The 22791-nt window shown below is 34.4% G+C and overlaps 1 protein-coding gene across 2 annotated transcripts in view; it reads left to right on the forward strand.

Annotated features, from left to right (window-relative positions):
• The window catches only part of PPP4R4 (protein phosphatase 4 regulatory subunit 4), a 60136-nt gene that overhangs the window by 26508 nt on the left and 10837 nt on the right, over positions 1–22791 (forward strand). For both annotated transcript variants that reach the window (XM_066321816.1, XM_066321814.1), the window contains exons 4-16: positions 2769–2916; positions 3591–3664; positions 4687–4793; positions 7244–7351; positions 9345–9466; positions 11003–11125; positions 13275–13444; positions 14476–14595; positions 16437–16514; positions 17320–17403; positions 18507–18689; positions 19411–19516; positions 20241–20388. In XM_066321816.1, the coding sequence (XP_066177913.1) occupies positions 2769–2916; positions 3591–3664; positions 4687–4793; positions 7244–7351; positions 9345–9466; positions 11003–11125; positions 13275–13444; positions 14476–14595; positions 16437–16514; positions 17320–17403; positions 18507–18689; positions 19411–19516; positions 20241–20388 (1571 nt within the window). The remainder of the gene's footprint in view (positions 1–2768; positions 2917–3590; positions 3665–4686; positions 4794–7243; positions 7352–9344; positions 9467–11002; positions 11126–13274; positions 13445–14475; positions 14596–16436; positions 16515–17319; positions 17404–18506; positions 18690–19410; positions 19517–20240; positions 20389–22791) is intronic.

Below are 22791 nucleotides of genomic sequence, written 5' to 3' on the forward strand. Positions count from 1 at the left end.
TGTAATACCAATGCAATTAATAAAGTGATTTGACTATGTCTCTGCTTGCAGCATTCTTTCAAGACAATTCTCTTGTTGCAGGACAAAATGTGCATTTAAAGTAGAGATGAACTTTCTTTTCTCCAATTAATGGAATAAACCAGGCTTTTTAATTTGATGTCTGAATTTAACTTGTAGACATTAGAATAGTTAAGAACTTGCTAATACCCTTAAATTCCATTAAATATGCTTGTCTGAATAAGATAGGGAGAGCTTTTTTAGTCGGGAGTGAAAATTTGTGGAGTATCCTTGTATAGAAAAATGCATTAGTTTCTAAACAAATAAATTTATTTTGAGTAGATTTGAGTTACACAGCTTGGGTTGTACAAAAATGGAAAGAGGAGACCCATACATTTCCAAATGCAGAACTTGCAGTTCTGAGTGTAAACATCAGTGCAGGCAGGTGTGTAAGCAGTCTAGAAATTTATATTTCAATGTCTCCCGAGGTCCATGAGGAGGCACATCCAGAGAATGTGTTCTCACACATGACTATCCAGAGTTATGTGGATCAGTGGAGGAGACTATTTGGAAACTTTGTTTGTTGGTAAGTAACCCTGTTTGTATTGCGTACAAAGTAAATATGGAAAGTACGGAAAACGGAATTCATAGGATCACAGAATTATTTAGGTTGGAAAAGACCTTTAAGTTCATCTAGTCCAACTGTTAACCTGACACTGCTCCATGATCTTCTGGTCTGCTCTGCTGTGTTGGTGTCTACAGCATGTAGATACTGCTCTTGGTTCTCTTGGTGATGTTTTTTTGAACAAGTGTAAGCCAGAATCCCAGAAAAATATGGACAGGTATTCTGATCCCAGAAATATTCAAAATACAAAATTGGTGGGTGTCCTTACTCTTTCTTGGCTGTGGCTCTAAGAGCAATGGTGGAACAAGGACAGAGTCTGTGCAAACAAGAAGAAAGTGGTTTCCATAGGTATTGAATGGAAATACTTTGCTGGAAGGCAGCACAGTGCTGTTTCTTTTTTACATTTGTGGGAGCAAGGACACAGAGAATCTCTTTAGAAAGAAACACGCTTGTAAGCAGAGACAGGTCTTGAGAGATAAGTTATGGTTCTCCTTGAAATAAGATAAGCTAATAATTTGTGTGTACATTTGCATGTACAAATGGTTTGATATTTGTGGAATGAAAACTTCTTGGTTTTTATCAAGTCAAGTAGTCATTTCTCAGATGTTCTCTACAAACTATTTTCTCAGCTAAATTCCTCTGATATGCAATGCTTACAGTCACAGAATCTTAAAATTTGGAAAAGCCCTAGGATTATTGTTTACCCAGCACCATGATTTTCACCATGTCTCTGAGTTCCATATCCACATGCCTTTTGAACTCTTCCAGGAATGGTGGTTCCACCACATCTCTGGCAGCCTGTTCCAATGCCAGACCACCCTTTCAATGAGGAAAGCCACTTTCCAGCCACTCTGTCCCCAGCCTGTAGCCCTGCATGGGGTTTGTGGGGCCAGGGTGTAGGACCCAGCCCTTGCTTTTGTTGAACCTCACACAGTTGGCCTTGGACTTGATATTAATTAAGATATTAAACTGGACTGGACCCAACACTGAGCCCTGGGCATCCCCACTTGTGGCTGGCTGCCAACTGGATGTTCTTCCTTTCACCAGCTCTCAGGACCTGACCATGCAGCCAGTTTGTAACCAAAGGAAGAGTCCAATCCATAAGCAACCATGCACTTAGGTGCAAAATGATTTATTTTTTTTAAGCTGATCCAGGCTTATTTTTTTATTTTCAGTTAAAAGTTCAGTTCATTTTTGGTGAGTGATCTGAGAAAACACTGTTCATATCAAGCACTTTGAAAAACAAACACAACCACATATATACAGGGCTAAGTAGGAAATAAGGGCTTTAGACTCCTACTGAATTTGGAATCACTTGTAAAATGAGTGTAATGCTTTAGCAGTAGAATAGTTAACTTTTTCTCATTAAATAGAAAGACGCACTTAGAAAAGTAAACAAATGGAACACTTAGTTGAAAAAGATTTACAATTACTAATGCTTACAATGAATGCCGTGTCAAAGATTGCATTCTGCAAGGGCTTTGCATAAATCTGAAATTTAAAATTTAGTATGCCTGTTTTTAAATTTAAAAATTAGTAATATTTCATTCCAGCATATTAACTTTTTTAAACTTTTGAATGGATGATTTTAAAGGCAACATAATTAATTACATTCTTGTGTGTCAGAGCTCAGAAGTATTGAATGTTTAGTTAGCTACATAAATATTCTGTTGTATCTTGTTTTGTTCTTAAGACTATATATATGTACTTTTTATTTGCATTCCATGTTAGTTGAGGGATGAAATTTAAATTGCCTTCTGCTATTTTAGTATCTATGAATGAATGAATGAATGAAATACTTTTTTTAAATTCATGTGCATGAACAGCAAAAGTGCAATTGTTGGCTGGTCTGTTTCTACCCCTCATTTTGTAAAGCAGAAAAATCCACGCATTGCATTGATGAAACTTAAAGTCGCAGAAGATAAGTACCTGATTTTTTCTTAGAAGATTTGTGATATATCATGATATATCAAGAAAATTTAATGTCTGCAATAAATTGCTATTAAGAGAAAATAATTTTGCAGCAAATTTTGTAATTTACCCAGGTTGTTGCATATTAATTCTGAAAGTGAATGTAAAAATTTGGATGTTCTTTCAGTACATTTCTGCCTCATTCTCTAAATTGTTATAATTTGTAATTATACAGGAGGTTCTCCATGTTGCAGGAGTGGAAATGCAGTTAACAGCTGCTGTTTCTTTTTTGACTGTTCTGCAAGAGGAGTCGGTGTCCATTCATACGTACTCCCACTCCTTCCTACACATCATTCTCCAGAACCTGGAACACAGAGATGCAGGTCAGGGCTGTACAGCCACTCTGATGGCTGATGACCTCTACATGTTTTGTTTCCCTAGTGACCTAACAATACTGTGTCAACAGTGCAATCACTGTGACTTTGTATATAGACTTGCATGAATGAAAAGATTTTGGCATGATGACCACTTTCATACTGATATTTAAATGTATTTCTGATGGAAGCCAAAAAAACCCTCTCACTTTGTCTGAAGGATTAAATCCTAAAGTTGTTTCTGAGTCTGGGCTTCTCCTGAAGTACCAACATTTTGTGATTGAAAAAATGGAGGGAAGATGGTTGACATTTCTTCTGTGTTGATTATTTTTTTCTTAATTTCTTTGACACTATTTTAAAATACAAAGAAAAACAAAAGGTCTGTTGTGCAACTAGAAAGTTTCAGTGCTTGTAAATAAGGGAAATTAGCTTTATTAAGCAATCAGGCTAGTTATTAATTTTATATAGGAATTGGAAAGGGAAAAAATGAGGGCAGACTTTGCTTCTTACCTATCTTACTTCTTACTCTGAAGTCTTGAATGTTAATATAGTGGCTTTCAGATACATGACTCCTCGAAGATATGTGTAAAAAGTTAGAGCAAATTTTGTAAAACTGGTGTATGTTTTGTTTTAGTTGTATGTACAATATAAGACATCACATATAACTCATTTCTTTTAAACAGGTGTCAGCAATGCATGGTTAGAAACTCTTCTTGCTGTAATAGAAGCTTTACCAAAAGAAACTGTCAGACATGAGGTAATACTAATCTGTCATGCTAACAAAAAAGAGTATTAAGATTGTAAGACTGTATTTCCCTGCAAGTTTTATTCACCTCAGTCAGATTATGGCAGTTCTATATCTGTGAAAATGGTAATTGTGGATTGTGGTTGTGGAACATACTGTAAGAGATGAATGAGCAAAAAGGTGAGACAGGAAGGAAGGTCATCTTAAAAAAAATAGTGTTCTTCAGCAAATAAAGTCAACACTAACACTCCAGTGTAACACTGTAACACTTTCACTGCACTTTGTATTCTCAGTAACATGTTTTCCTGCATCCTGTTTTGGTTTACAGGATAGTATCTCACTCTGTCTTCATGAAGAAACTACATTTTGCTTACTATTGAACTACAATTCTAATATCTACTAAATGGAACTGAATGGAGGAGATGCATTCCTTATTGTATTTCAGTAGTTCTTGGTGTTCCAAAAACTCTAAATGCACTAGGAAAAAAAAAAGCACACTGCAAGCACTCTTAATTTTTCACTGTGTATCTCAAGAAGGAAGAATAAAATCTGTCCCTAAGTTATAATGCCAGTCCCCTTTAGTCTGCTAATTTTTTCACTTTTAAGTATTAAGTGTTTTGTTAAGATTAAATGCTTCACAACAGACATATTGACTGTGTGTATAATTTAAAACTATATGGAGATTTAAATATAGGATTATTTGTGTAGTATAAAAATTCTCATTAATATTAGAGTAAAATGCAGAACTGTTTAAAAAAAAATCTTCTAAAGGGTTAAAAATTAGGTTGGAAGAAACACAGAGAAACTATTTTAGTCACTTCCAAAATCTAATTGCAATGTAATTTCAAAGATGTCATTTAAGCAAAATCGACTATTAATGTGCATAGGCGCCTTTATTGTTAGTACTGATTAATTCAGTGAAAAGTTAATGACATTTGGGGTAAGTTTTTCTAGATTTTTTTTTTAAGAAGAGGAATACTTTATTTAATGCTCACAATTTTTCTGCTCATATCTGTTCGTTTTTTTCTTTGTAGATCCTGAATCCACTTGTTTCCAAAGCACAACTTTCTCAAACACTTCAGTCCCGCTTAGTTAGTTGTAAAATCATGGGAAAAGTAGCTAACAAATTTGAAGCTCATATGTAAGTAGACTGTCAATATATTTTCATTCCACAGTGTAAACTAGTACTTTTTCCTTAGTGGAGAAAAACTACTACAAGAAAACTGGAGTTTATTGCAAAAATGAATTTTTTTTTCACAGATCACTTTTGTTATTCAACTAGCATGTCCAAACTTGCTGATGTTCATCATTTTATAACTTGAGTTTGTATGTTCTTTCACACATTTGAATGGATACCATTTTCATGCCATTCTTCCATATTGTTTTTCTTACTAGAAAATAAACCACACAGTGGATTTCTTACTTACAGGCACAAAACACAACTTCATCCCCTTACAGTTTCTTGTAATGAGAAGAGGAATTCCATTCCTAACTTTTTATTATGTAACCAAATTTAGCATGTAGATCTGTTTTCTTCTATCCCTAATTAAAATGTAGATATATCAGGAACTACTGCTGTTCCCTGATATTTTCCAGCCCTTAGATTCAGTGTCTGTGAGTCTGGACAGAAGAGGATGAAATAATGGAAGTTAAATCTGAGTCACTCATCTGCCCAAAGCAGTTGGTGTAATACATTCCTTGGTCACTTCATCCAGGCTTATGATAGGAGAACTTCACCAAATGTGTTTGCTGTTCTACCAATCCAGCACAGCGTGACTTTGAATTACAAAAGAAGCCCACCATGGGCCACTAAAGCCCCAAAAACTGTCTAGCTGAGGAAGTCCACTCTAATAATTTTCATCTGACCCAAAATATAAGAATTCAGCATAACAGAAAAGAAGAACGACCGGACAATATGACAAGACATTTAGGAATAAATTTGCTTAGATTATGGTTTTTTTTCCTTCAATAAAAAAGAACTAGAAGCACCCAAAAGGAAACTGTCTAAATCTTAATTTGATGTTTAGACTATACTTGTTGGACATTCAAAAATTAATTAAAATGGTACAGTAGTATTTTTTGAGAATGTTACCAAATCTTTATATTCCAAATCTCTAGGACTCTGTCAGAATAGCATTTGCATTTATTTATTTGAGGATACATTTTCATGGAAATAAGTGACTTTAATGGATTACTTGGAATCTTATGTGAAGATATAATAGTGTCAATTAGTGGCCATAATAATCACATCTTTTGTGGTATTTCTTCAACATGATTCCTTGCTGTTCAGAAGAAGGAATCCCCTCATTTCTGTAAACAGGTCTTATCATCTTTTCTGCACAGCCACTGCATGCTAAGAAGGATAACTCAGAATTTTCTGGGACACTTTGTTCTTCTGGTAGAGAGCTCTGAGTGTAGTTCAGAGGCCTGGAAAGAGAGCTGGGTCCTCAGGTACAGAATGTGGCAGACTGAGTAAAATTCAGGACACACTCCCTTTCAGAAGGGCTCTTGGTACAGGCCCAGAAGACATATCTAGCCTCAGGAGTAGGCAATATATAAGCATATTTTCACTTTCTTCTACAGAATGGCACAGTTTTTCCTCATAAAATTCATACTGTAATTAAAAACTTTGTATTTGATGTTACTCCCAGGTTATTTGTATCCCGTCCTTTTCATGGAATATTAGTTTTTCTACCCTCTGTTCCAGTGTTCCAAGTTAAAAAGTATTTTTCTTTTTTAATGTAGCTTCTAATTTAGTGTGTTCTAAAAACTTTCAAGACTGTACAGTTTTTGAAACTTGAGGCTAAATTTTACTGCAAGAAGTAAATTAATTTTCATTGGAATGAATGGAGGTTATGCAAGCTGGCTTGAAAATTTGCTTGTCAGTGTCTACATATTATTTATCTTGAATTTTGCAATAACATGAGGATTTTTATAAGACACTTTATGGATACGTATGACTGAACCTTGGACAGTGAAAGGAAACACAGTGGCTGATTCTGCCAAGTTGTAATATGTGTTTTTTACTGATATAGAAATCAAAATTTTTATTTTGTATCTGCCATTGATCTACATGAATACTTGGTCTACTTGCCTGAAGGCATTGCAAAATTCAATCTTTTAATCTTGAATTCTTTTTCTCCTTTCTTCCTAATTATGTCTTGAGTGATACCTGCATATCAAAGATGAGGTATTACAGACATTTAATTGGGATTTGCATTTCCCTTTATATAATCTTCTTACTCTGTCAGTGGCTGTTCAGAAATTGTACTGAAGAAGGTTATTAAATGAGGACAGCATTTTACTACAGTAGCCTACCTACTATTTTTGTAGTTTATAAGAAATAATAGATGAAATATGAGCAAATGATAATGACAGTAAATATTCCTTTTCCTGTTTCTTTGTAGCACATATTTGCATCCAGTGTACAATATTCTTTTCTAATTGCTGATTATCAGAAAAACCATTTACTGTGTGTGATAAATTAGTAATATATGGGATAAACAATTAATATGTGAGTACAGTTCAGTACTACTCAATAGATTTTATATATTCTTATTCTATGTATTAAAAAAAAGTTCTCATTTTTAGTATTAAAAGAGAGGTTCTTCCATTGGTAAAATCACTGTGCCAGGATGTGGAATATGAAGTTAGAACTTGCATGTGTCGGCAACTGGAACATGTAGCTCGAGGAATAGGGTGAGTGCAATTTCCTTGACTGATCTTAAATGCAAATTATTTTTCTAAAATGTTGACCCAAAAATGCCTTTTAAAACTGTTGAATTCATGCATACTCAGTAATGAATTTGGAATGTACAGATGTGTTCTTAGTAATTTGCTGTTGGCAGTTGTCTCTTTCCCACTTTCAGGTTTTTCTTTCTCTTTTATAGTAAAATTGCTGGACCATAAACCCAGCAATTTTTTTTAAATAATGACTTCATTTATAACTTTTTGGAAGTATCTCAATTATCCATTGGTGATATTTGGCTTATTTAAAAATTCTGACAAGTATTAGCAGTCTTGATAATTACTGTGCAGTGTTTTGAGGAAGGATGCTAAATGGCTTTTGTAAGCAAATTTCAGCTCAGTATTAACTTTTGCTCGAAGCTTGAAGGCCTTCAATATTCACACACATAGGAGGAGTCTAGAACTTAATAAAGAAAATGTTAATTACACACAGGATTGATCTCTGAGTAAACAAATACTTTAAAATTCGAGGTCTTTCTACCTGTTATTTTGTCAGTGAGGAAAAAAACCCAGTAGCTTCTACGGAATTGAAAATGTATCAAGTGACATTCCTTACCCAGTGCTAGACAGCAGAGATAGATCTTATAAGTAAGCATACTGGAAAGGAAATTTTCTTAGTTCTGTTCAGTGTCTTTAAAATGAACTAAATTTCACTTATTCTACCTGGGAGTTGAAAGTTTCAAAAAATCATAGGTATTTTGCAGTGGCAAATGACAGCATTGCTGGTAATTTACCCTGCCTTAGAACAGTGGGTTTGATAGGGCTAAATACTTGGTTATCAATTAGTGGTCTGTCCTGTGTATTTTTCTTTGATTCTTTCCTCACCTACTTTTATTTTTAGCATTAATTTATTCGTATAGACTGTTCTCTCTCTGAAGTTTTTACTTAATCCGTTCTCAATGCTTTAGATGAGTTAATCTCCTGAGAAATGGGGAACATTGAGTACTTTCAGTATGGAAGCTGTTCCATTGTGTCATGTTGAGGATGAATAGGTAGTAGGTAAATAAAAAAATAACTAAACAGACATGAGAAAATTTTCAGGTAAATATTGAAGGTATAATGTGACAACAATCCAAATGCTTATTTTTTCTAGTTAGTGTTATTGCCACTAAATGATCTATCATTTTCTTGTAATTTTATTTGAAATTTTCATTGTTTGCTTGGAAGAATACTGTAAACACCTCTTGATTTGCTGGTAGCTAAAATAAACTCTAATGGTGCAAATCACTTTGATGCTGATTGTAAACATTTGAAAGGATTATTGTTTATATTGAGTTAGAAAAGGGGCAGCTATTAGTGCTTTAGTCTGACTGGAAGGGATATTTTCAGCATTTTTAATTCAGAATTCTGGAGTTAAGTATTAGTAGTATGTTAGTAGGTCGTATGTACCAAGGCAAAAAAGGACAAACAGGACCCTTTATTTACTACTTTAAACCAAGGCCAAGAGCCAGTGTTTAGACTAGTTGGGAAATTGCATTTTCTCTGAGCACTAGATGTTCTCTCTAAAGAAGACTCATCTTTGATGTATAAAATTTCCAGACACTTCAATCCAACATGGCTCATACTTAGTCAATTTTGGCTTTGGACCATCATATGAGCATATTTGATCATAAGAATTTTCTTAGTGATACAGTGAAATAGCTGGAGTCCTTTGATTTTTTTCAGACTACATTTTCCCTAATTGATTTTGAGCTAATCTGAATGGTTTTTTAATAATAAAGTTTTGTGTTTAAAATTTGCATGGTTCTTTGGTTGATGAAGAAGAAAAGTCCTGAGATTGACTGGAGGTTTTTATTTGACTTTAATTTCCTTAAAACTTTGTTAGTTTTTTCTTCTTGACTACCCAAGTAATATCTAAATGAGTATTTCAAGGAAGAATTCTGTTTTGCAGTGGCAGTATGGTTTCACTGGAAGTTTTCTTTTGACTGCTTGCTTCACATTGCAGGACAGAACTAACAAAAACTGTGGTGCTTCCTGAGTTAGTGGAACTGGCAAGAGATGAGGGCAGCAGTGTACGCCTGGCAGCTTTTGAGACCTTAGTGAATCTGCTCGATATGTTTGATGCAGGTACAAATTTAATTCAGGTTTACTAGCCCAATTCTTAGCACTCTTGTGCATCTTACAATGTATTTAAATGCTTTTTGTTCTGACTGCACTATTCAGACATCTCTGATTTTATTTTGATCATGGCTTTTGTCCTTTATATTTCCTTATATTTCATGTCTTGCAGTGCTTGATATGCAGAAAGTTTTAAGGGAGGTAAGCTAGTTGTCCATGAAATTATCATATTCCAAGTTTCTAATATAATATGCCCAAATGGAATGAGTAAAATGAGTGTGTAAATTATGGGAATATTGTGTTGCTAGTATTTAGTTAATTAATGTAGTGCTATCAGTACACAGAATACAATTATTAGCTCAACAAAAATGTACTGCACAGGAACTTGGTGATGAATTACTACAATATATAATTGTATTTAAGCCATATCGAGGAGTGGATAAGGAAAAGGAAAAAATAATATAATTTCGGGGAGAATACAGTAAATGGACTTTTTAGCAGTTAGAGTTTATATCTGTAAGTATGATAGTAGGCTAATTTTCTAATTCTTGAGGCTCTGTATTGATGCTATCAAGTTTGTGCCTCTCTTTGCACCTCTCAGCCTTCACTCCTCCTCCCCCACTCCCTGCTGTAACTCCTGCTTTGAGTTACTGTAAGAGGCTTAGAGAAAGCAATCAGGGGTTATTTACAGGTTTTTAAGGAATGTTTCTAGAAACTGGAATTGCGTGGGTTTTGCTTTCATGGCTGAACTAGAAAATTAACACTTCTGAAGGTAGATGACCTAAAATTACATTCTAGAGTTTTTCTTTCACACTATCAAAATATTTCTTCAGGCCAACTTAATTTTGTTCAGCCACAATTATTTGCTGAATTTTGCTGTTGATGTACCATTAAAAAATCATGATCCCTTTAAAACTCAAACATTTTAGTACAATGATTTTATTTAAAATAAGTCCAAAGATATAAATTTCCTCAGACATTTGCTCCTTTCTTTTCTAAGGATGCAGAGTATTTGGATTTGGCCTTAGTTTCTAATTTTTTTTTTCCCTGTGTCCTTAACTACTTTGTTTCTCTGTGAATTTATTGTATACCAGAACATTTTGAAGCACTTCTCAGTAGATTTAAAAAATTAACTTGCAGCATATCCTGATTTTTCTATTTACTGTCGTAATCTTGTTCAGTCTTGATCTCTCTGTATTCCTACTATTGGAGGAAATCTTGTTTTAGGATCACTTCAGTGTTCTTTCTCTCTCTATATTCTTTGTGAATGGAGAAGGTAGTGACTGTTGTTTATTCTCTGCCTCATCCTTTACTGGAGGATGCCTTTTCACTAACAACCAGCAAACAAATGAACATGGCAGGAAAGGTACTAAATTTAGGATCATTCTCTCTACCTCTGGTGCTGTACCTTTAGTAAGTGCCTGCCAGAAGTAATCCTGAGAATGTTAAATGAATTTTTTCTCAATTTATTACAGAAGTTCAGTCTCTGTGCTCTTTCTGAAAAGTTGACAAATGGCTAACTCTAAAATTTCTTCTGTTTTTCAGATGATCGGAGTCAAACTGTTCTCCCATTAGTGAAATCATTCTGTGAAAAATCCTTCAAAGCAGATGAATCTATCCTAGTTTCTTTATCTTTCCATTTAGGGAAACTTTGTAATGGATTATATGGTACGATTTAATTTCTTTTTAAAAATCTTAAGAATGTGGGAAGATTGGAGAATTTGAACCCCTTGGAAAATATCCAGATTTGAATGTATCAAATGAAATGGTAGTTAGTTAGATTTAGGATATTTCCTCTTAGGATTACCATCTATGTGTTGTTTATTGCCGTCAAAGATGGAAACATGGTGTTTTATCATTATTGGTTTGATTCCTTTGGGTATTCTGGAGCTTGTGATTTGGATGATTGAATTGTTGAAACTAGAAGCCTTTGAAAACATTATGATGTTAACTTTTTTCATTTCTGTGCTGATGTCCTTTTTAAGGCAGAGTGCAGAGTGTGGCCCATAAGGATCTTCAGGGGAGAAAGGAGATCTAATGCCAGGCAGATTCCCCAGCTGCAGCTGAGGCCACATCTGTACTCATAACTTTTAGACCCATAATTCATGCTTGAATTTTTCACTTTTCGCAACTTTCCTTGATAATTCTGCCCACCATATATTACCTGTGGAGGAACAGCACAGAATCATGGCTTTACATTATAATTTCCTCCTAGAATCTTAAACCCTTTGATCTTTCCTACAGCTGTTTAAAATGAACCTTCAAGATTATGTTAGAGACTATCAAAGTGACCATTGCTTCACTACAGATTATTTGAAATGACTGTTCCACAGTGTCAAAATGTTATTTTCAGAAAGAGAGAGCTAGGATAGTCCATCCTGTTTTTATCATGTTTTCCAGTCTTCTTTGCTCTAGGTTGAATGACTAATTCCTGACCTTGACTTCTGCACTCCATCTGACAAATTAATATTTTTCTTGAAGTGTTATGCCCTAGTACAGTTGAATGAAGTGCAAGGGTTACTTCATGTGTCTTTCAGATATTGCTCTTCACATTTTCTCAGTATGAAAAGTTGCCTTTTTTAAAAATCTAGCAGCTAGTTTGTTAGTTCTATTTCCTGGCCTTGCACAGGTGATGCAGATCAAGCCAAGCATGGTACCTTACTGCTCTTCTAATGGAATAGTAGTCGAAACTTTTAAGACCATATGTCCAGTTACCAAAGATCATTTTAAACTCTCTCTTCTGAATAAGCTGTCTCTGTCCTCGGTTGGTGCTTTCAGAATACTGAATAAGCCAAGTCTCTTGTCTAGCATCCAGAAAAATCAATGGAAATACTGAATAGTACCACAACTAGGATAGAACTTAATTTATACAGTGGCCTATCTTGTCAGTAGTACATGGGTAGTTTTCTCTTAGTTGTTTTTCCAAGCAGTTTTGGAGCACCTTTATAGTTTTAAATTTATCATTCCTGTTCCCTTGTTGTGAAAGTCATGACCTTTACTGCCTCTTTTGTTTCACATGTCCTGTTATCCCATACTAGAAGGAAATTGAATTAGTTTGACAATTTGATGAGTTTTCCTTTTGCCATGTTGGCTACTGCTATTTTTGGGGGGTATATGTGGGCATATGTGTGTGTATGTTGCTATTTAATAGCAAATTTTTTATTTCCTTTTTTGTTTCAATTTTTTCAAACGTGAAGTCACCTGGCTTACCTAATTATATGGCTTGTCCTTTCCCTCTCCAGCTATTAAATATCAAAACTACTTCAGCCCTTTTCTATTCTTTGACTTACTTAAGATTTCAGCAACTAGTACTTAATTAGTACTAAATGTTTTGAATACTGGAATGAAACACATCTGACTGCACATTTTTAAAACCTCTTGTTTAAGATCCACTGACCTGCTGCTTATTTACTTAAAGTTTGAATATTTGTCAGTTAGTAATTGTACTCAGCCTGATGATGATACTAGTGGAATTTGAAAAAGAAAATAAAATAATTAGGCATTTCAGCCTTCTGATACCAATCACTGATAGCTTTCCTCTCTCTCTGGAATAGAAAATTGAGCCTTTCCTTGATTATTCTCTTATTACTAATGTACTTGTAGTTTTTGAATTCATCTTGCTAGTTGCATTCGAGTTTGTTCTGAGTACTTGTGTGTCCTGGTTATACTCTGCTATATTCAAGGGGGGTGAGAGGGAGAGGAGGGATAAAATCAAGATATTTGATAAGATTTTTTGGGGTACATTATTAATAGCATTTGTAATGAGGAAAGTTTGTTGTTTTGTTTGGTCTTTTTTTTTTTTTTTTCTTTTTTTGAGGCATTTTTACTCCTGAACAGCACTTGCGGTTTTTGGAATTTTATAAGAAGCTTTCCACACTGGGTTTACAGCAGGAAAATGGGCATAATGATAATCAACTACATCTGCAAACTCTGGAACAGGAAAAGAAGTATATTTCAGTGAGGAAGAACTGTGCTTACAATTTTCCAGTAAGTAATAATAATTTAAGGTTTAATATTAATTTGTGGTTTGCATATGGTTCACCAAATAGGACTGTACAAGTGATAGAGGAGTTATTCCCAAATTGTTCATTGTTAGCTAGATTTTAGCTCTTTCCTGCAAAGTTTCAGTTAGTGAGATTGTTCAAAAGAGTTAGGACAACATACTACTCTTTGCAGAGCCTCAGAAAATTATTGGCGAATTTTAACTGAGGAAATGGTGTTCTAAGAGTTTACTGATCTTATTCTTTCCTACACATTTCCTCCCAATGCTTAGCACAAAAGATTTGGGAAAAGGTCTGTGAAACAGGGTCCCCAGTTTCAAACCACTTGAATCTACACTTCCACTTTCACTGTGTGTCACATCCTTCTAGGGAGCTGGAGATTGAAACTGGATGCTCAGGTTGATGTTTTAGTCATGTTGCTGCCTGAGTACAGAAAGTCTTTTCAATTTTATGTGAGGTCTTTAAATACCAGTCGTATTTCTGTAAATCTACTTTTTATTTTGACATTCTGCATTTGTATTCAGTGAAAACATATTTTCACCAAGAGCCAATAGATAAACTGATTTTTCTTCTGCCTTTTAAAGGCAAGCACACTGTATGGAGGTAGACATCTGTTGGTTTATTTGAGCAAAACCAAGGTATGTACAAACACAATCATATTGAAATTCAGATTCTTGCTTTGCTGCTTGCTAAAATGTTCTTTGTTTTTGAAGTATCCATTTGCAGTTTTTACTAGAGTACAGAGACATAAACAATATTTGTAAATACAAAGTTTTATATATCATGGTTTTAGTGCTTTTCTTCAGAAAAACAGCCTGCAGTACGTCTGGAAGATAAATAAATTTGGTTTAGTTCTCAACTCTGGATTTTGTCTGGTGCCTATGTTTTAACAAGGCCAGCAAATCTCCACACTTCCTCCTTAAAATAGCAACCTGTTATCTCTGAAATTCATCTGATAATCTCTTCTAGTGTCATCCTTTAGCTGTGTAGTTAAAAAAGGACTTTATCCTTCCACAGGCCATGATTGTTTTTGTGGATCCAAAGAATTTCCATTTAGAACTTTATTCTATATTCTTCTGCCTTTGTCATGACCCTGAAGTTCCTGTCAGATATACCATGGCCATAAGCTTCTTTGAAGTAAGTCTACAATGGTTCTTTGTTACTGCTCACATGGGTTTATTTTATTTTGTTTTTATCTTTAAGCTTACATTTGTAACTGTTCAACCAAAATAAAGAGACTTGAGAAAATGTATTGAAATTGTTTAATTCATCAAGGGTGTTCAGTTCCTTCTAAACTCTGTATATAGCCCATATGCACACATTATTTTATTTAAGTTGTGTGACATTTGGCTACAAGAGATTACTGCCAGGTTAGACTGCAAGGAGCAAAAGCGAGAAGAAATTTCTGATGATCTAGTACAACACAACAACATAAACATATGTACATAACATATGAACATAAACAAATGTACTATCTATAATACTTGAAGTTTTTCAATAGTGTTAAAAACCAGACAAATGGGAGAAAGGAACTTCCCTCTTTTGTGCCTGAAAATCTTTAGAATTGCAGTTTCCTAGGGTATGTGAGGAATATTTTGGAACAAATCTAAATGAAATTGTCAATTTTATATGAAACTACTTAGAAATTTATGCCGATGTAACAGCATATGTAGTCTTGTATTTCCATTCAGCTTATATAAATTCTACTCTGTTATTTTCATAAAATTTAAGAAATATACAAGTGCATAGGTAATATTAACTATATGGAGTGAATTCCAGAAATTAAAATTCACTGCTGAATATAGAAACCAATATAAGGAAATCTTCAATGTTTTCATATTCTCTCAGTGAGAATCTTTGTTTGTGTATCAGTCTTTGAGCTCAGCTTTAATTCCATTTTTTTGCTGGGGAAATTGATAAATTAAGCAGTTTTCTAAAAGCATTTAAATGAGTAGTAGAGGGGGAAATGGCTCCATTTTCACCACTGGAAGAAAAATGTGTGGATTTCCAGTTGTCATTACCTATTAATGCCTTGTTTTAATGAATGATAGTCCAAGATAATTGTTGAAAATGTAAAATTAATATCTAATTCTAGATAATATTTTGTTTTAGCTGTATGACACAATTAAGGTGCTGCTTGAATATAAGGAAAGTATTTTATCTCATTTATAAAAACCTGTAAAATTATACCTTGGTCTAAATGTACATTTAGTTCTCGTTGATTTAATTTTAACAGCTTAACTAGGCAACCATGTGACAGAAAAAACGAGTAATTTATGGCATTCCCCGCTAGCTGGATTACTTTCCAAAAAATACAAGTCCTTGTAGCCATTTCCTTAAAGCTTCATCTTGATTGGGAGTAAACTCTTACTTTCACTTGGCTTAAAAAACATTAAAAACATCATCTAAATATTTCTTGTGGCAAAAAAAATCTCATTCCTCAAGTTTCTGTTATGCTTACTATAAAACCTTTTTAATAGCATGGAGATGAACTGCTGGTGTTCTTTAAAAATTTAAATGAGACTTATGAATCACATAAGTCATGGTCAAAATCCAAAAGAAGTAAGGAGTGAAAACTTCAGGTGGAAGGTTGAGGAAAAATCCAGCACAGGCTAAGAAAATTTCGCATTTTATCTTCTATAAATTATAAAGCAGGCTGACTCTTAACTCTCCTAATTTACGACATTTGAATATTCCACAAGGAAATTTCTAGCCTTGCAGTGCAGCTGAAAACATTTTTGGGAAATGTGAAATAGAGTTAATTCTAAAAGCATGTTTCACAGTTAGATAATAGAGCTGTTTCTTGTCTCATGTTCTTTATATAAGCATATTTTTAATGTGATCAGTGGAAAAGTACACAATTTTAAGAAGCTGATATTAAACACTTTTTCTGTGTCTCTTGCTGTAAAGTAAGTGAGTGGTGTTGTGCCATAGAACTAAAGAATGTTTCACCTTGCTATCTTACTGTCATTTTTTAGGTTGCTAAGCTTTTAAATTCTGATGTGTACACAATACATAAAGAACTGGTTACGCTATTACAGGATGAGTCACTGGAGGTAATACACTTTTGTTGGAACTTTTTTGCTTGTTACATTGAGGCAGATTATCCTCATGTTTAATAACTCTTCACTGACACAGTAGAGTAACAATTTGAAATGATTAACAACTTTTACTTCTATTGCACAGACTCTGCATAAAGATGCCAGCCTTCTGTGAATAAAAAGGAGGAAAATAGGAAGGTGTTTGAATTTAGTAAACCCACACTAAATTTATTAGCTTTTAAAAATAATTATTATAAATAGTTGTAATTGCTCTATTGTTTATTACCTTACAAACTCTAAAATGCTTTGGGTTTGGTACTATATTAAAATAATAGTAGATAGAATTCAAGGTCTTCTGCTTTATTTTTATTGTCCAGTTGAAGAGGAGATAAAGTTGTATATGGTTCGAAGATCAAGATTTACAGAAAGAGTTTTGATCCAAGGTATCTTGCATAGAACATGAATCAATTATATTGCAGTTAACATAGTGAGACCTTTTGGAAGGAAAAAAAAGAGACACATTTATATTGGAGAAAAAAAAAATCATCATTTCCTCTGATACTGGTTACTCCAGTAGTAATTTGGTCTACTCCAGTTAGAATACTTGTCTGATCACATAAAACCTGAGACCTGTAATGCTTATATTACTTACTGCATTAAAATACCAGTCATCAGTGCAACTAATCAATGCAACTAATCTCCATTTTTTTTCCACATGAGAGAGCAGTATTGCAAGGTGTCAGCAGGGATATGTTGGTGTGAGTTAAAAATGGAGTTGAGTTCATTTACAGACCTTTTCATGCAGCTTTTCTTTAAATAGGTGTTAGATGCCCTAGTAGGTCACCTTCCTGAAATCCTTGAACTAATGACTAATGGAGGAGAAAACAATGGATCAGAAAGCAAGGTGGGTATTCTCATTGGGTTTTTTAAATTTTCTTTCTAAATGAAGGGAGTAAGAAATTTCAGACAAATTTTGTAGGAAAAGGCTTTCATGATTAGTTTCTGCCTTGGACATATATGAAGTTTCTGTTTGGTTTGTTTTTTGATGATTGACTTTATAAACTCTAAAACTAAAAAAATTTGGAAAGATTAGAGTTAGTATGAAAATTAACAGTTTATACATGTTCTTTTTCTAATTAACCACAGTTAAGTGAAAAAAACCCCTTGGTTTCATGTTAAGGGAATGATAGCTAATAACATTTTTAAATCTTTTTCATATTGATGTATCAATTGCTCATGGGTGCCATTTTCAGGCATCTGCTAGAAGGAAATCTATTTCCTGAAGTAAAGATACTGAATTAAGAGATCTGTACTCAGCTCCCACCTTTTCTAATTTAATTGTATGTGGCTCTGGATGATGATTTATTCCATGACTTCTCATCTCTAAGATGGAACAGAAAGGCTGTTTTTGAGCATACTTCCTAAATGTATGGATAAATGGAGATATTGCAGCAGTATAAGAACTGAAGAAATTTCTTTTACAGACAGAAGTTGACAGTGCACTTTAAACATTCAAATTTGTCAGATGGTTACAGCTGTAAATATATATAACATAGCAAATGCAATGTCAGGTGTGGCAGTCTATTTCATTTTTCTTAATGCTAAAGGGAATTTAGCTTGGCTATAAATACTTTGCCTTTTACTGAGAAAAGGTATATAATTCCTACTAAAATTAATTCCTGCTAAAACTAATTAGTGGATTGAGAACAATAACTGCAAAGTTTAAGAGGATAAAAGAGAAATGGGATTAATTTGGTTTGAGAAAGAGAATGCTGAGGAGAGGTGGCATAATGGTCTTAATATCTGTAAAAGGGTGTTACAAAGAGAACACTGTTTAGTTTTCCTTTGTCAGGAGAAGTGATTGGAGATGAAAGTGTATTTAGTTAGGTACTGAAATAGCTTTTGGATTAGTCTTCCCTTCTTATATTGTTGTGATTTGCGTTTTAAGCATAGTGACAAGACACACAGCTTGAAATGTAAAATTATTGTTTATCTTTCTGTTTCTAGTTACTCTCTATTCCTGACTTGATTCCTGCATTAACAACAGCAGAACAAAGAGCGGCGACTTCTTTAAAATGGAGAACGCATGAGAAGTTACTACAGAAATATGCTTGTCTCCCTCATATCATATCAAGTGATCAGATCTATTACCGTTTTCTTCACAGAATGTTGACAATCATTTTGACAAATGTGAGCCCAGCTGTTGCTTTCTTGTTTGTTTTTATATGCTAATGCAAGTTAAACCACTGGATATTTGCTATGTGTAGTACTTCCTGTGTTATATTAATCTTAAAGTACTATCCCTTTCATATGGTATATCAAGCTGTGGCATTTTTCTGAAAGAATTTTTGCTGAAAACTTGCTCCCATTTAAGGAGCAAAATTAGCAATGACAGTTTTCCTCCTGCCCAAGACTTCTTCCTTTCCTTGTGCTCATCATCAGTTTATTTCTAGTTAAATCAAAACTTTTTCCTCTGAAATATGCCTTCTTTTTCCTGATTCCATACATTACATTGTGTTTCTTTTTTATGAAAGAACACTGCATTTCTAAAACAAATTGTCACGTAGAGCTGTAAGTCTGAAGTTTTACTGTGTTAACTGAAGAATAAAACTTGTAAGAAGATGCTGTAAGTTTTATTTTTAACATCTGCAATACAAAGGGTGCCTTGCAAACATGAAATATTTTAAGGTGCTTATTAAGTAGTTGAATCTACAAGTTGGGCGGAAGGAATAAAGCAGCAGGTGTCTCATGAATTGGCCAAACTTCCTAATTCTCCCTTAAATTATGACAATTATTTCAAAATTTGTAAAGTTAGGCTACTTTTTTAGCTATCTTTTTTTCTAATTCTATATGTGTTTTTAGTCATGTGCTTGCAGATGTGTTTAATTGTGTTCCTTTAATTTCTTTCAAGAATGTCCTGCCAGTCCAGAAGGCAGCTGCTCGGACTCTCTGCGTTTATTTGCGCTACAATCGCAAGCAAGAGCAGAGACATGAGGTTATTCAGAAACTCATCGAACGTGAGATGGTCTTTCCTTGATTACTGAGACATTAAAGATCTTCTTACAGTCACATTTATTCAGTGTAATTTCCTTCCATCATTGGAGGGACTATGCTTGGAAGACATTCAGTTGCTCATATGATCACCAGTGAACTGTGCTGTGCATGTGTGAGGAATATATCTGGAGCTTATATAAAGGGCCTGGGGAAGAGGCAATGCAGAAACTCATAATATACCAAGACCCCTCCAACCCTACTTTTTTTAGCCAAAATTACTAAGCTGTGGTTGCAGCAATACAAAAAGCAGAGTTCCTCTGTAGAAGTAAAGGTCTCTGGGGGCTTCAGCAAAAGAAGTGCTGAATAAATCTCAGAAATTAATTTATTAATCAGTCACCTAAAGTTGATGTTTTGGTGTATGCTATGTGTTTTAAAGATAACTTAGAAGTTTTAACAGTTCCCATTAACATTCCTTAATGTTTACACAGTAATTTTGATACTCCTGTGACATGGTTTGAGGCATACAGCACTTTGTTTAACACAGTAGCTAGTTCATTTGCTCTTTTACTTTTTGAAGTAGTCACTGACAGAATTAGTTTTTAAGTAAAAAGAAAGATTTGAGATAGGCTGAGAAATTGTCTTTTGATGACTGTGATTATCATCTTTAAGTCAAAGGTCAACTTGTGAAATGTTTTCTGACATTTTAAACTTGACAGATAATATCTGCAATTTTTATTTTTTTTTCAGAACTGGGCCAAGGAAAAAGTTACTGGAATAGACTTCGGTTTTTAGATACTTGTGAATTCATTATGGAACTGTTTTCAAAATCATTCTTCTGTAAATACTTCTTTTTACCTGTGCTTGAACTTACACATGACCCAGTGGCAAATGTGAGGTATGAAGACTATGTAGCAGTGGACAGGAAAAGAAAGCTTTAAATAATATACTAAGAAATACTGTTAGAAGTTTCATGCTTTGTTTAAGTAGTGGGATGTGAGTAAAAACATGAAGAGCCTTCAGAATCACCAGTGTTAAAGATGCAGGGAGGTGTGGGAATGGTGCTAGAAAATTCCAGAAGCAGGGCTGTTTTGAGTGTTTGAGAGGCTGATCAAAAGCACCGAGGTTTGGGTGTGAAGGGAGCAATAAGTCAGAGGAGAGCCAGCAATAGATGAGAAGAAAGTAATATTCTGTTTCATGGGTATAGAGAGAGAACACAATTTCAATCTCCATTAATTCCCATCCATTTCATTGTCACTATGTGTAAAGTAAAACACTAAAGCAATTCTTTCAATTCTAAACAACTTAGAACAGGTTTTACATTATGGAAAAAGGGTATATACTTCATTGTTAAGGAAATTTGAAAAACAATAAAATAGTATTGGGAGATTTGGTCTATTACTCATTTTTATACAGTGTTTTTCCTGTTATTTTTGTAATAACTGTTTTTAATTTGTTTTCTAAGCAGATAGGGACCAGGCAGTTATTACCATTAAGAAAGTAGACCTTTTTTTTGTCACATATTTTGTGTGATTTTATGCTTTTAATATTGTTTCTGATATGCATCATTCATGTGGTCATCACAAACATATCTGAACATCTAATATTAATGCTGCACAGAGATTTATGTAAGCTTAATTTGCACATACATGTATGCACTCAGTAATCTTTGCTACATACAGTTTATTACTAAGTAAAACTGTTTAAAGAGACACTGTGTTTAGTATAACTACCACATTTCAACTCAGCAGGATCCTAAAAATTAAATCATTTTGTATGATGACTAACATTCATGTATCATGTCCTTAAATTAAGAGGATTATATTAAAACAATAAACTAAATTTGTGTATAATCTGAAATAGCTTATTCCTCTTAACAAATATTTTAATTAAAAGCTCTATTGATACAATATTACAATTTAATGGAAACTTGAACTAACTTGCAATCCCTTAACTGACATTAAAATTCTTTTCGTCTTAATTTTTTTCTGGATTGTTTTTGTACAAAAGAAATGCACTGTCTCCAGTGGAGTGAAGTTTACAGGCTAGACATTGTTAGCTGATGATTTTAAAACAGAATTAGGAAGATACTATTCTGGATTTCTACAATGTGGTGTAACTCTTGGTATATGGGAAATTGTGACTAATCTGTGATTAAAATATTTTGAAGGTATAAAAAAGGTAAAATTAATTCATATGAGAAATTTGTTTTGGATGTTTATAATCAGAGTTACCATGTCTAGCAAAGGATTGTCTCTGGTCCAAAGCCACTTGATTCTGAGAGAATATCACCATATATTGTTCTTGGTGGTTTTTTTACTCTATTTCTATAGATTAAAACTAGCCATGATTGCATGCTATTACATGTCTGCTCACATGAAGGAATTTTTATTTCCTCAGTTGCATGAAATATTTTTAATTTAATCTGCAGAATGTTTTGGTGTTAATGAAAGAAAAAGCAATGAACACATTTTTGTATAAACAGTTAAAAACCAGTATCTCAGAATCAAGGGAATGAACCAGAAAATTGTTTAGGTTTGAAAAGACATTTAAGATCATCAAGTCCAACCATTAACCTAAGACTGCTACGTCAACTGCTAAACCATGTCCCTGAGCACCACATCTACATGACTCTTAAATACCTCCATTGATGGTGACTCCACCACTGCCCTGGGCAGCCTGTTCCAGTGCTTCACAAACATTTTGTTAAAGAACTTGTTCCTAATATCCAGTCTGTTTCCCCCTGGAGCAACTTGAGACCATTTCCTCTTGTCCTATTTCTTGTTATTTGGGGGAAAAGACCAACCCAACAATACATCCTTTCAGGCTGTAGAGTTCGATAAGGTCTTCCCCAAGCCTCCTCATCTCCAGGCTAAACATCCCCAGCTCCCTCAGCCACTCCTCATCAGATTTCTGCTCCTGACCCTTCCCCAGCTCTGTTGCCCTTCTCTGGACATGCTCCAGCCCCTCAGTGTCTTTCTTGTCATGAGGAGCCCAGAAGTGAACACAGGATTCAGAGTTGTGACCTCACCAGTGCTGAGTACAGGGGACAACCCCTGCCCTGGTCCTGCTGGCTGCACTATTGCTGACACAGGCCAGGATGCCACTGGCCTTCTTGGCCACCTGGGCACACCTGGCTCATGTTCAGCTGCTGTCAAATGGCACCCCCAGGTCCTTTTCCACCAGGCAGCTTTCCAGCCACTCTGCCCCCAGCCTGCAGTGCTGTGTGGGGTGGTTGTGAGTGACCCCAATGCAGGACCTGGCACTTGACCCTCCTGAACAGCACAAGCAGGGGCATCCT

Source organism: Sylvia atricapilla, chromosome 6, assembly GCF_009819655.1.
Source record: "Sylvia atricapilla isolate bSylAtr1 chromosome 6, bSylAtr1.pri, whole genome shotgun sequence".
In the NCBI taxonomy this organism is placed as follows: Eukaryota; Metazoa; Chordata; class Aves; order Passeriformes; family Sylviidae; genus Sylvia; species Sylvia atricapilla.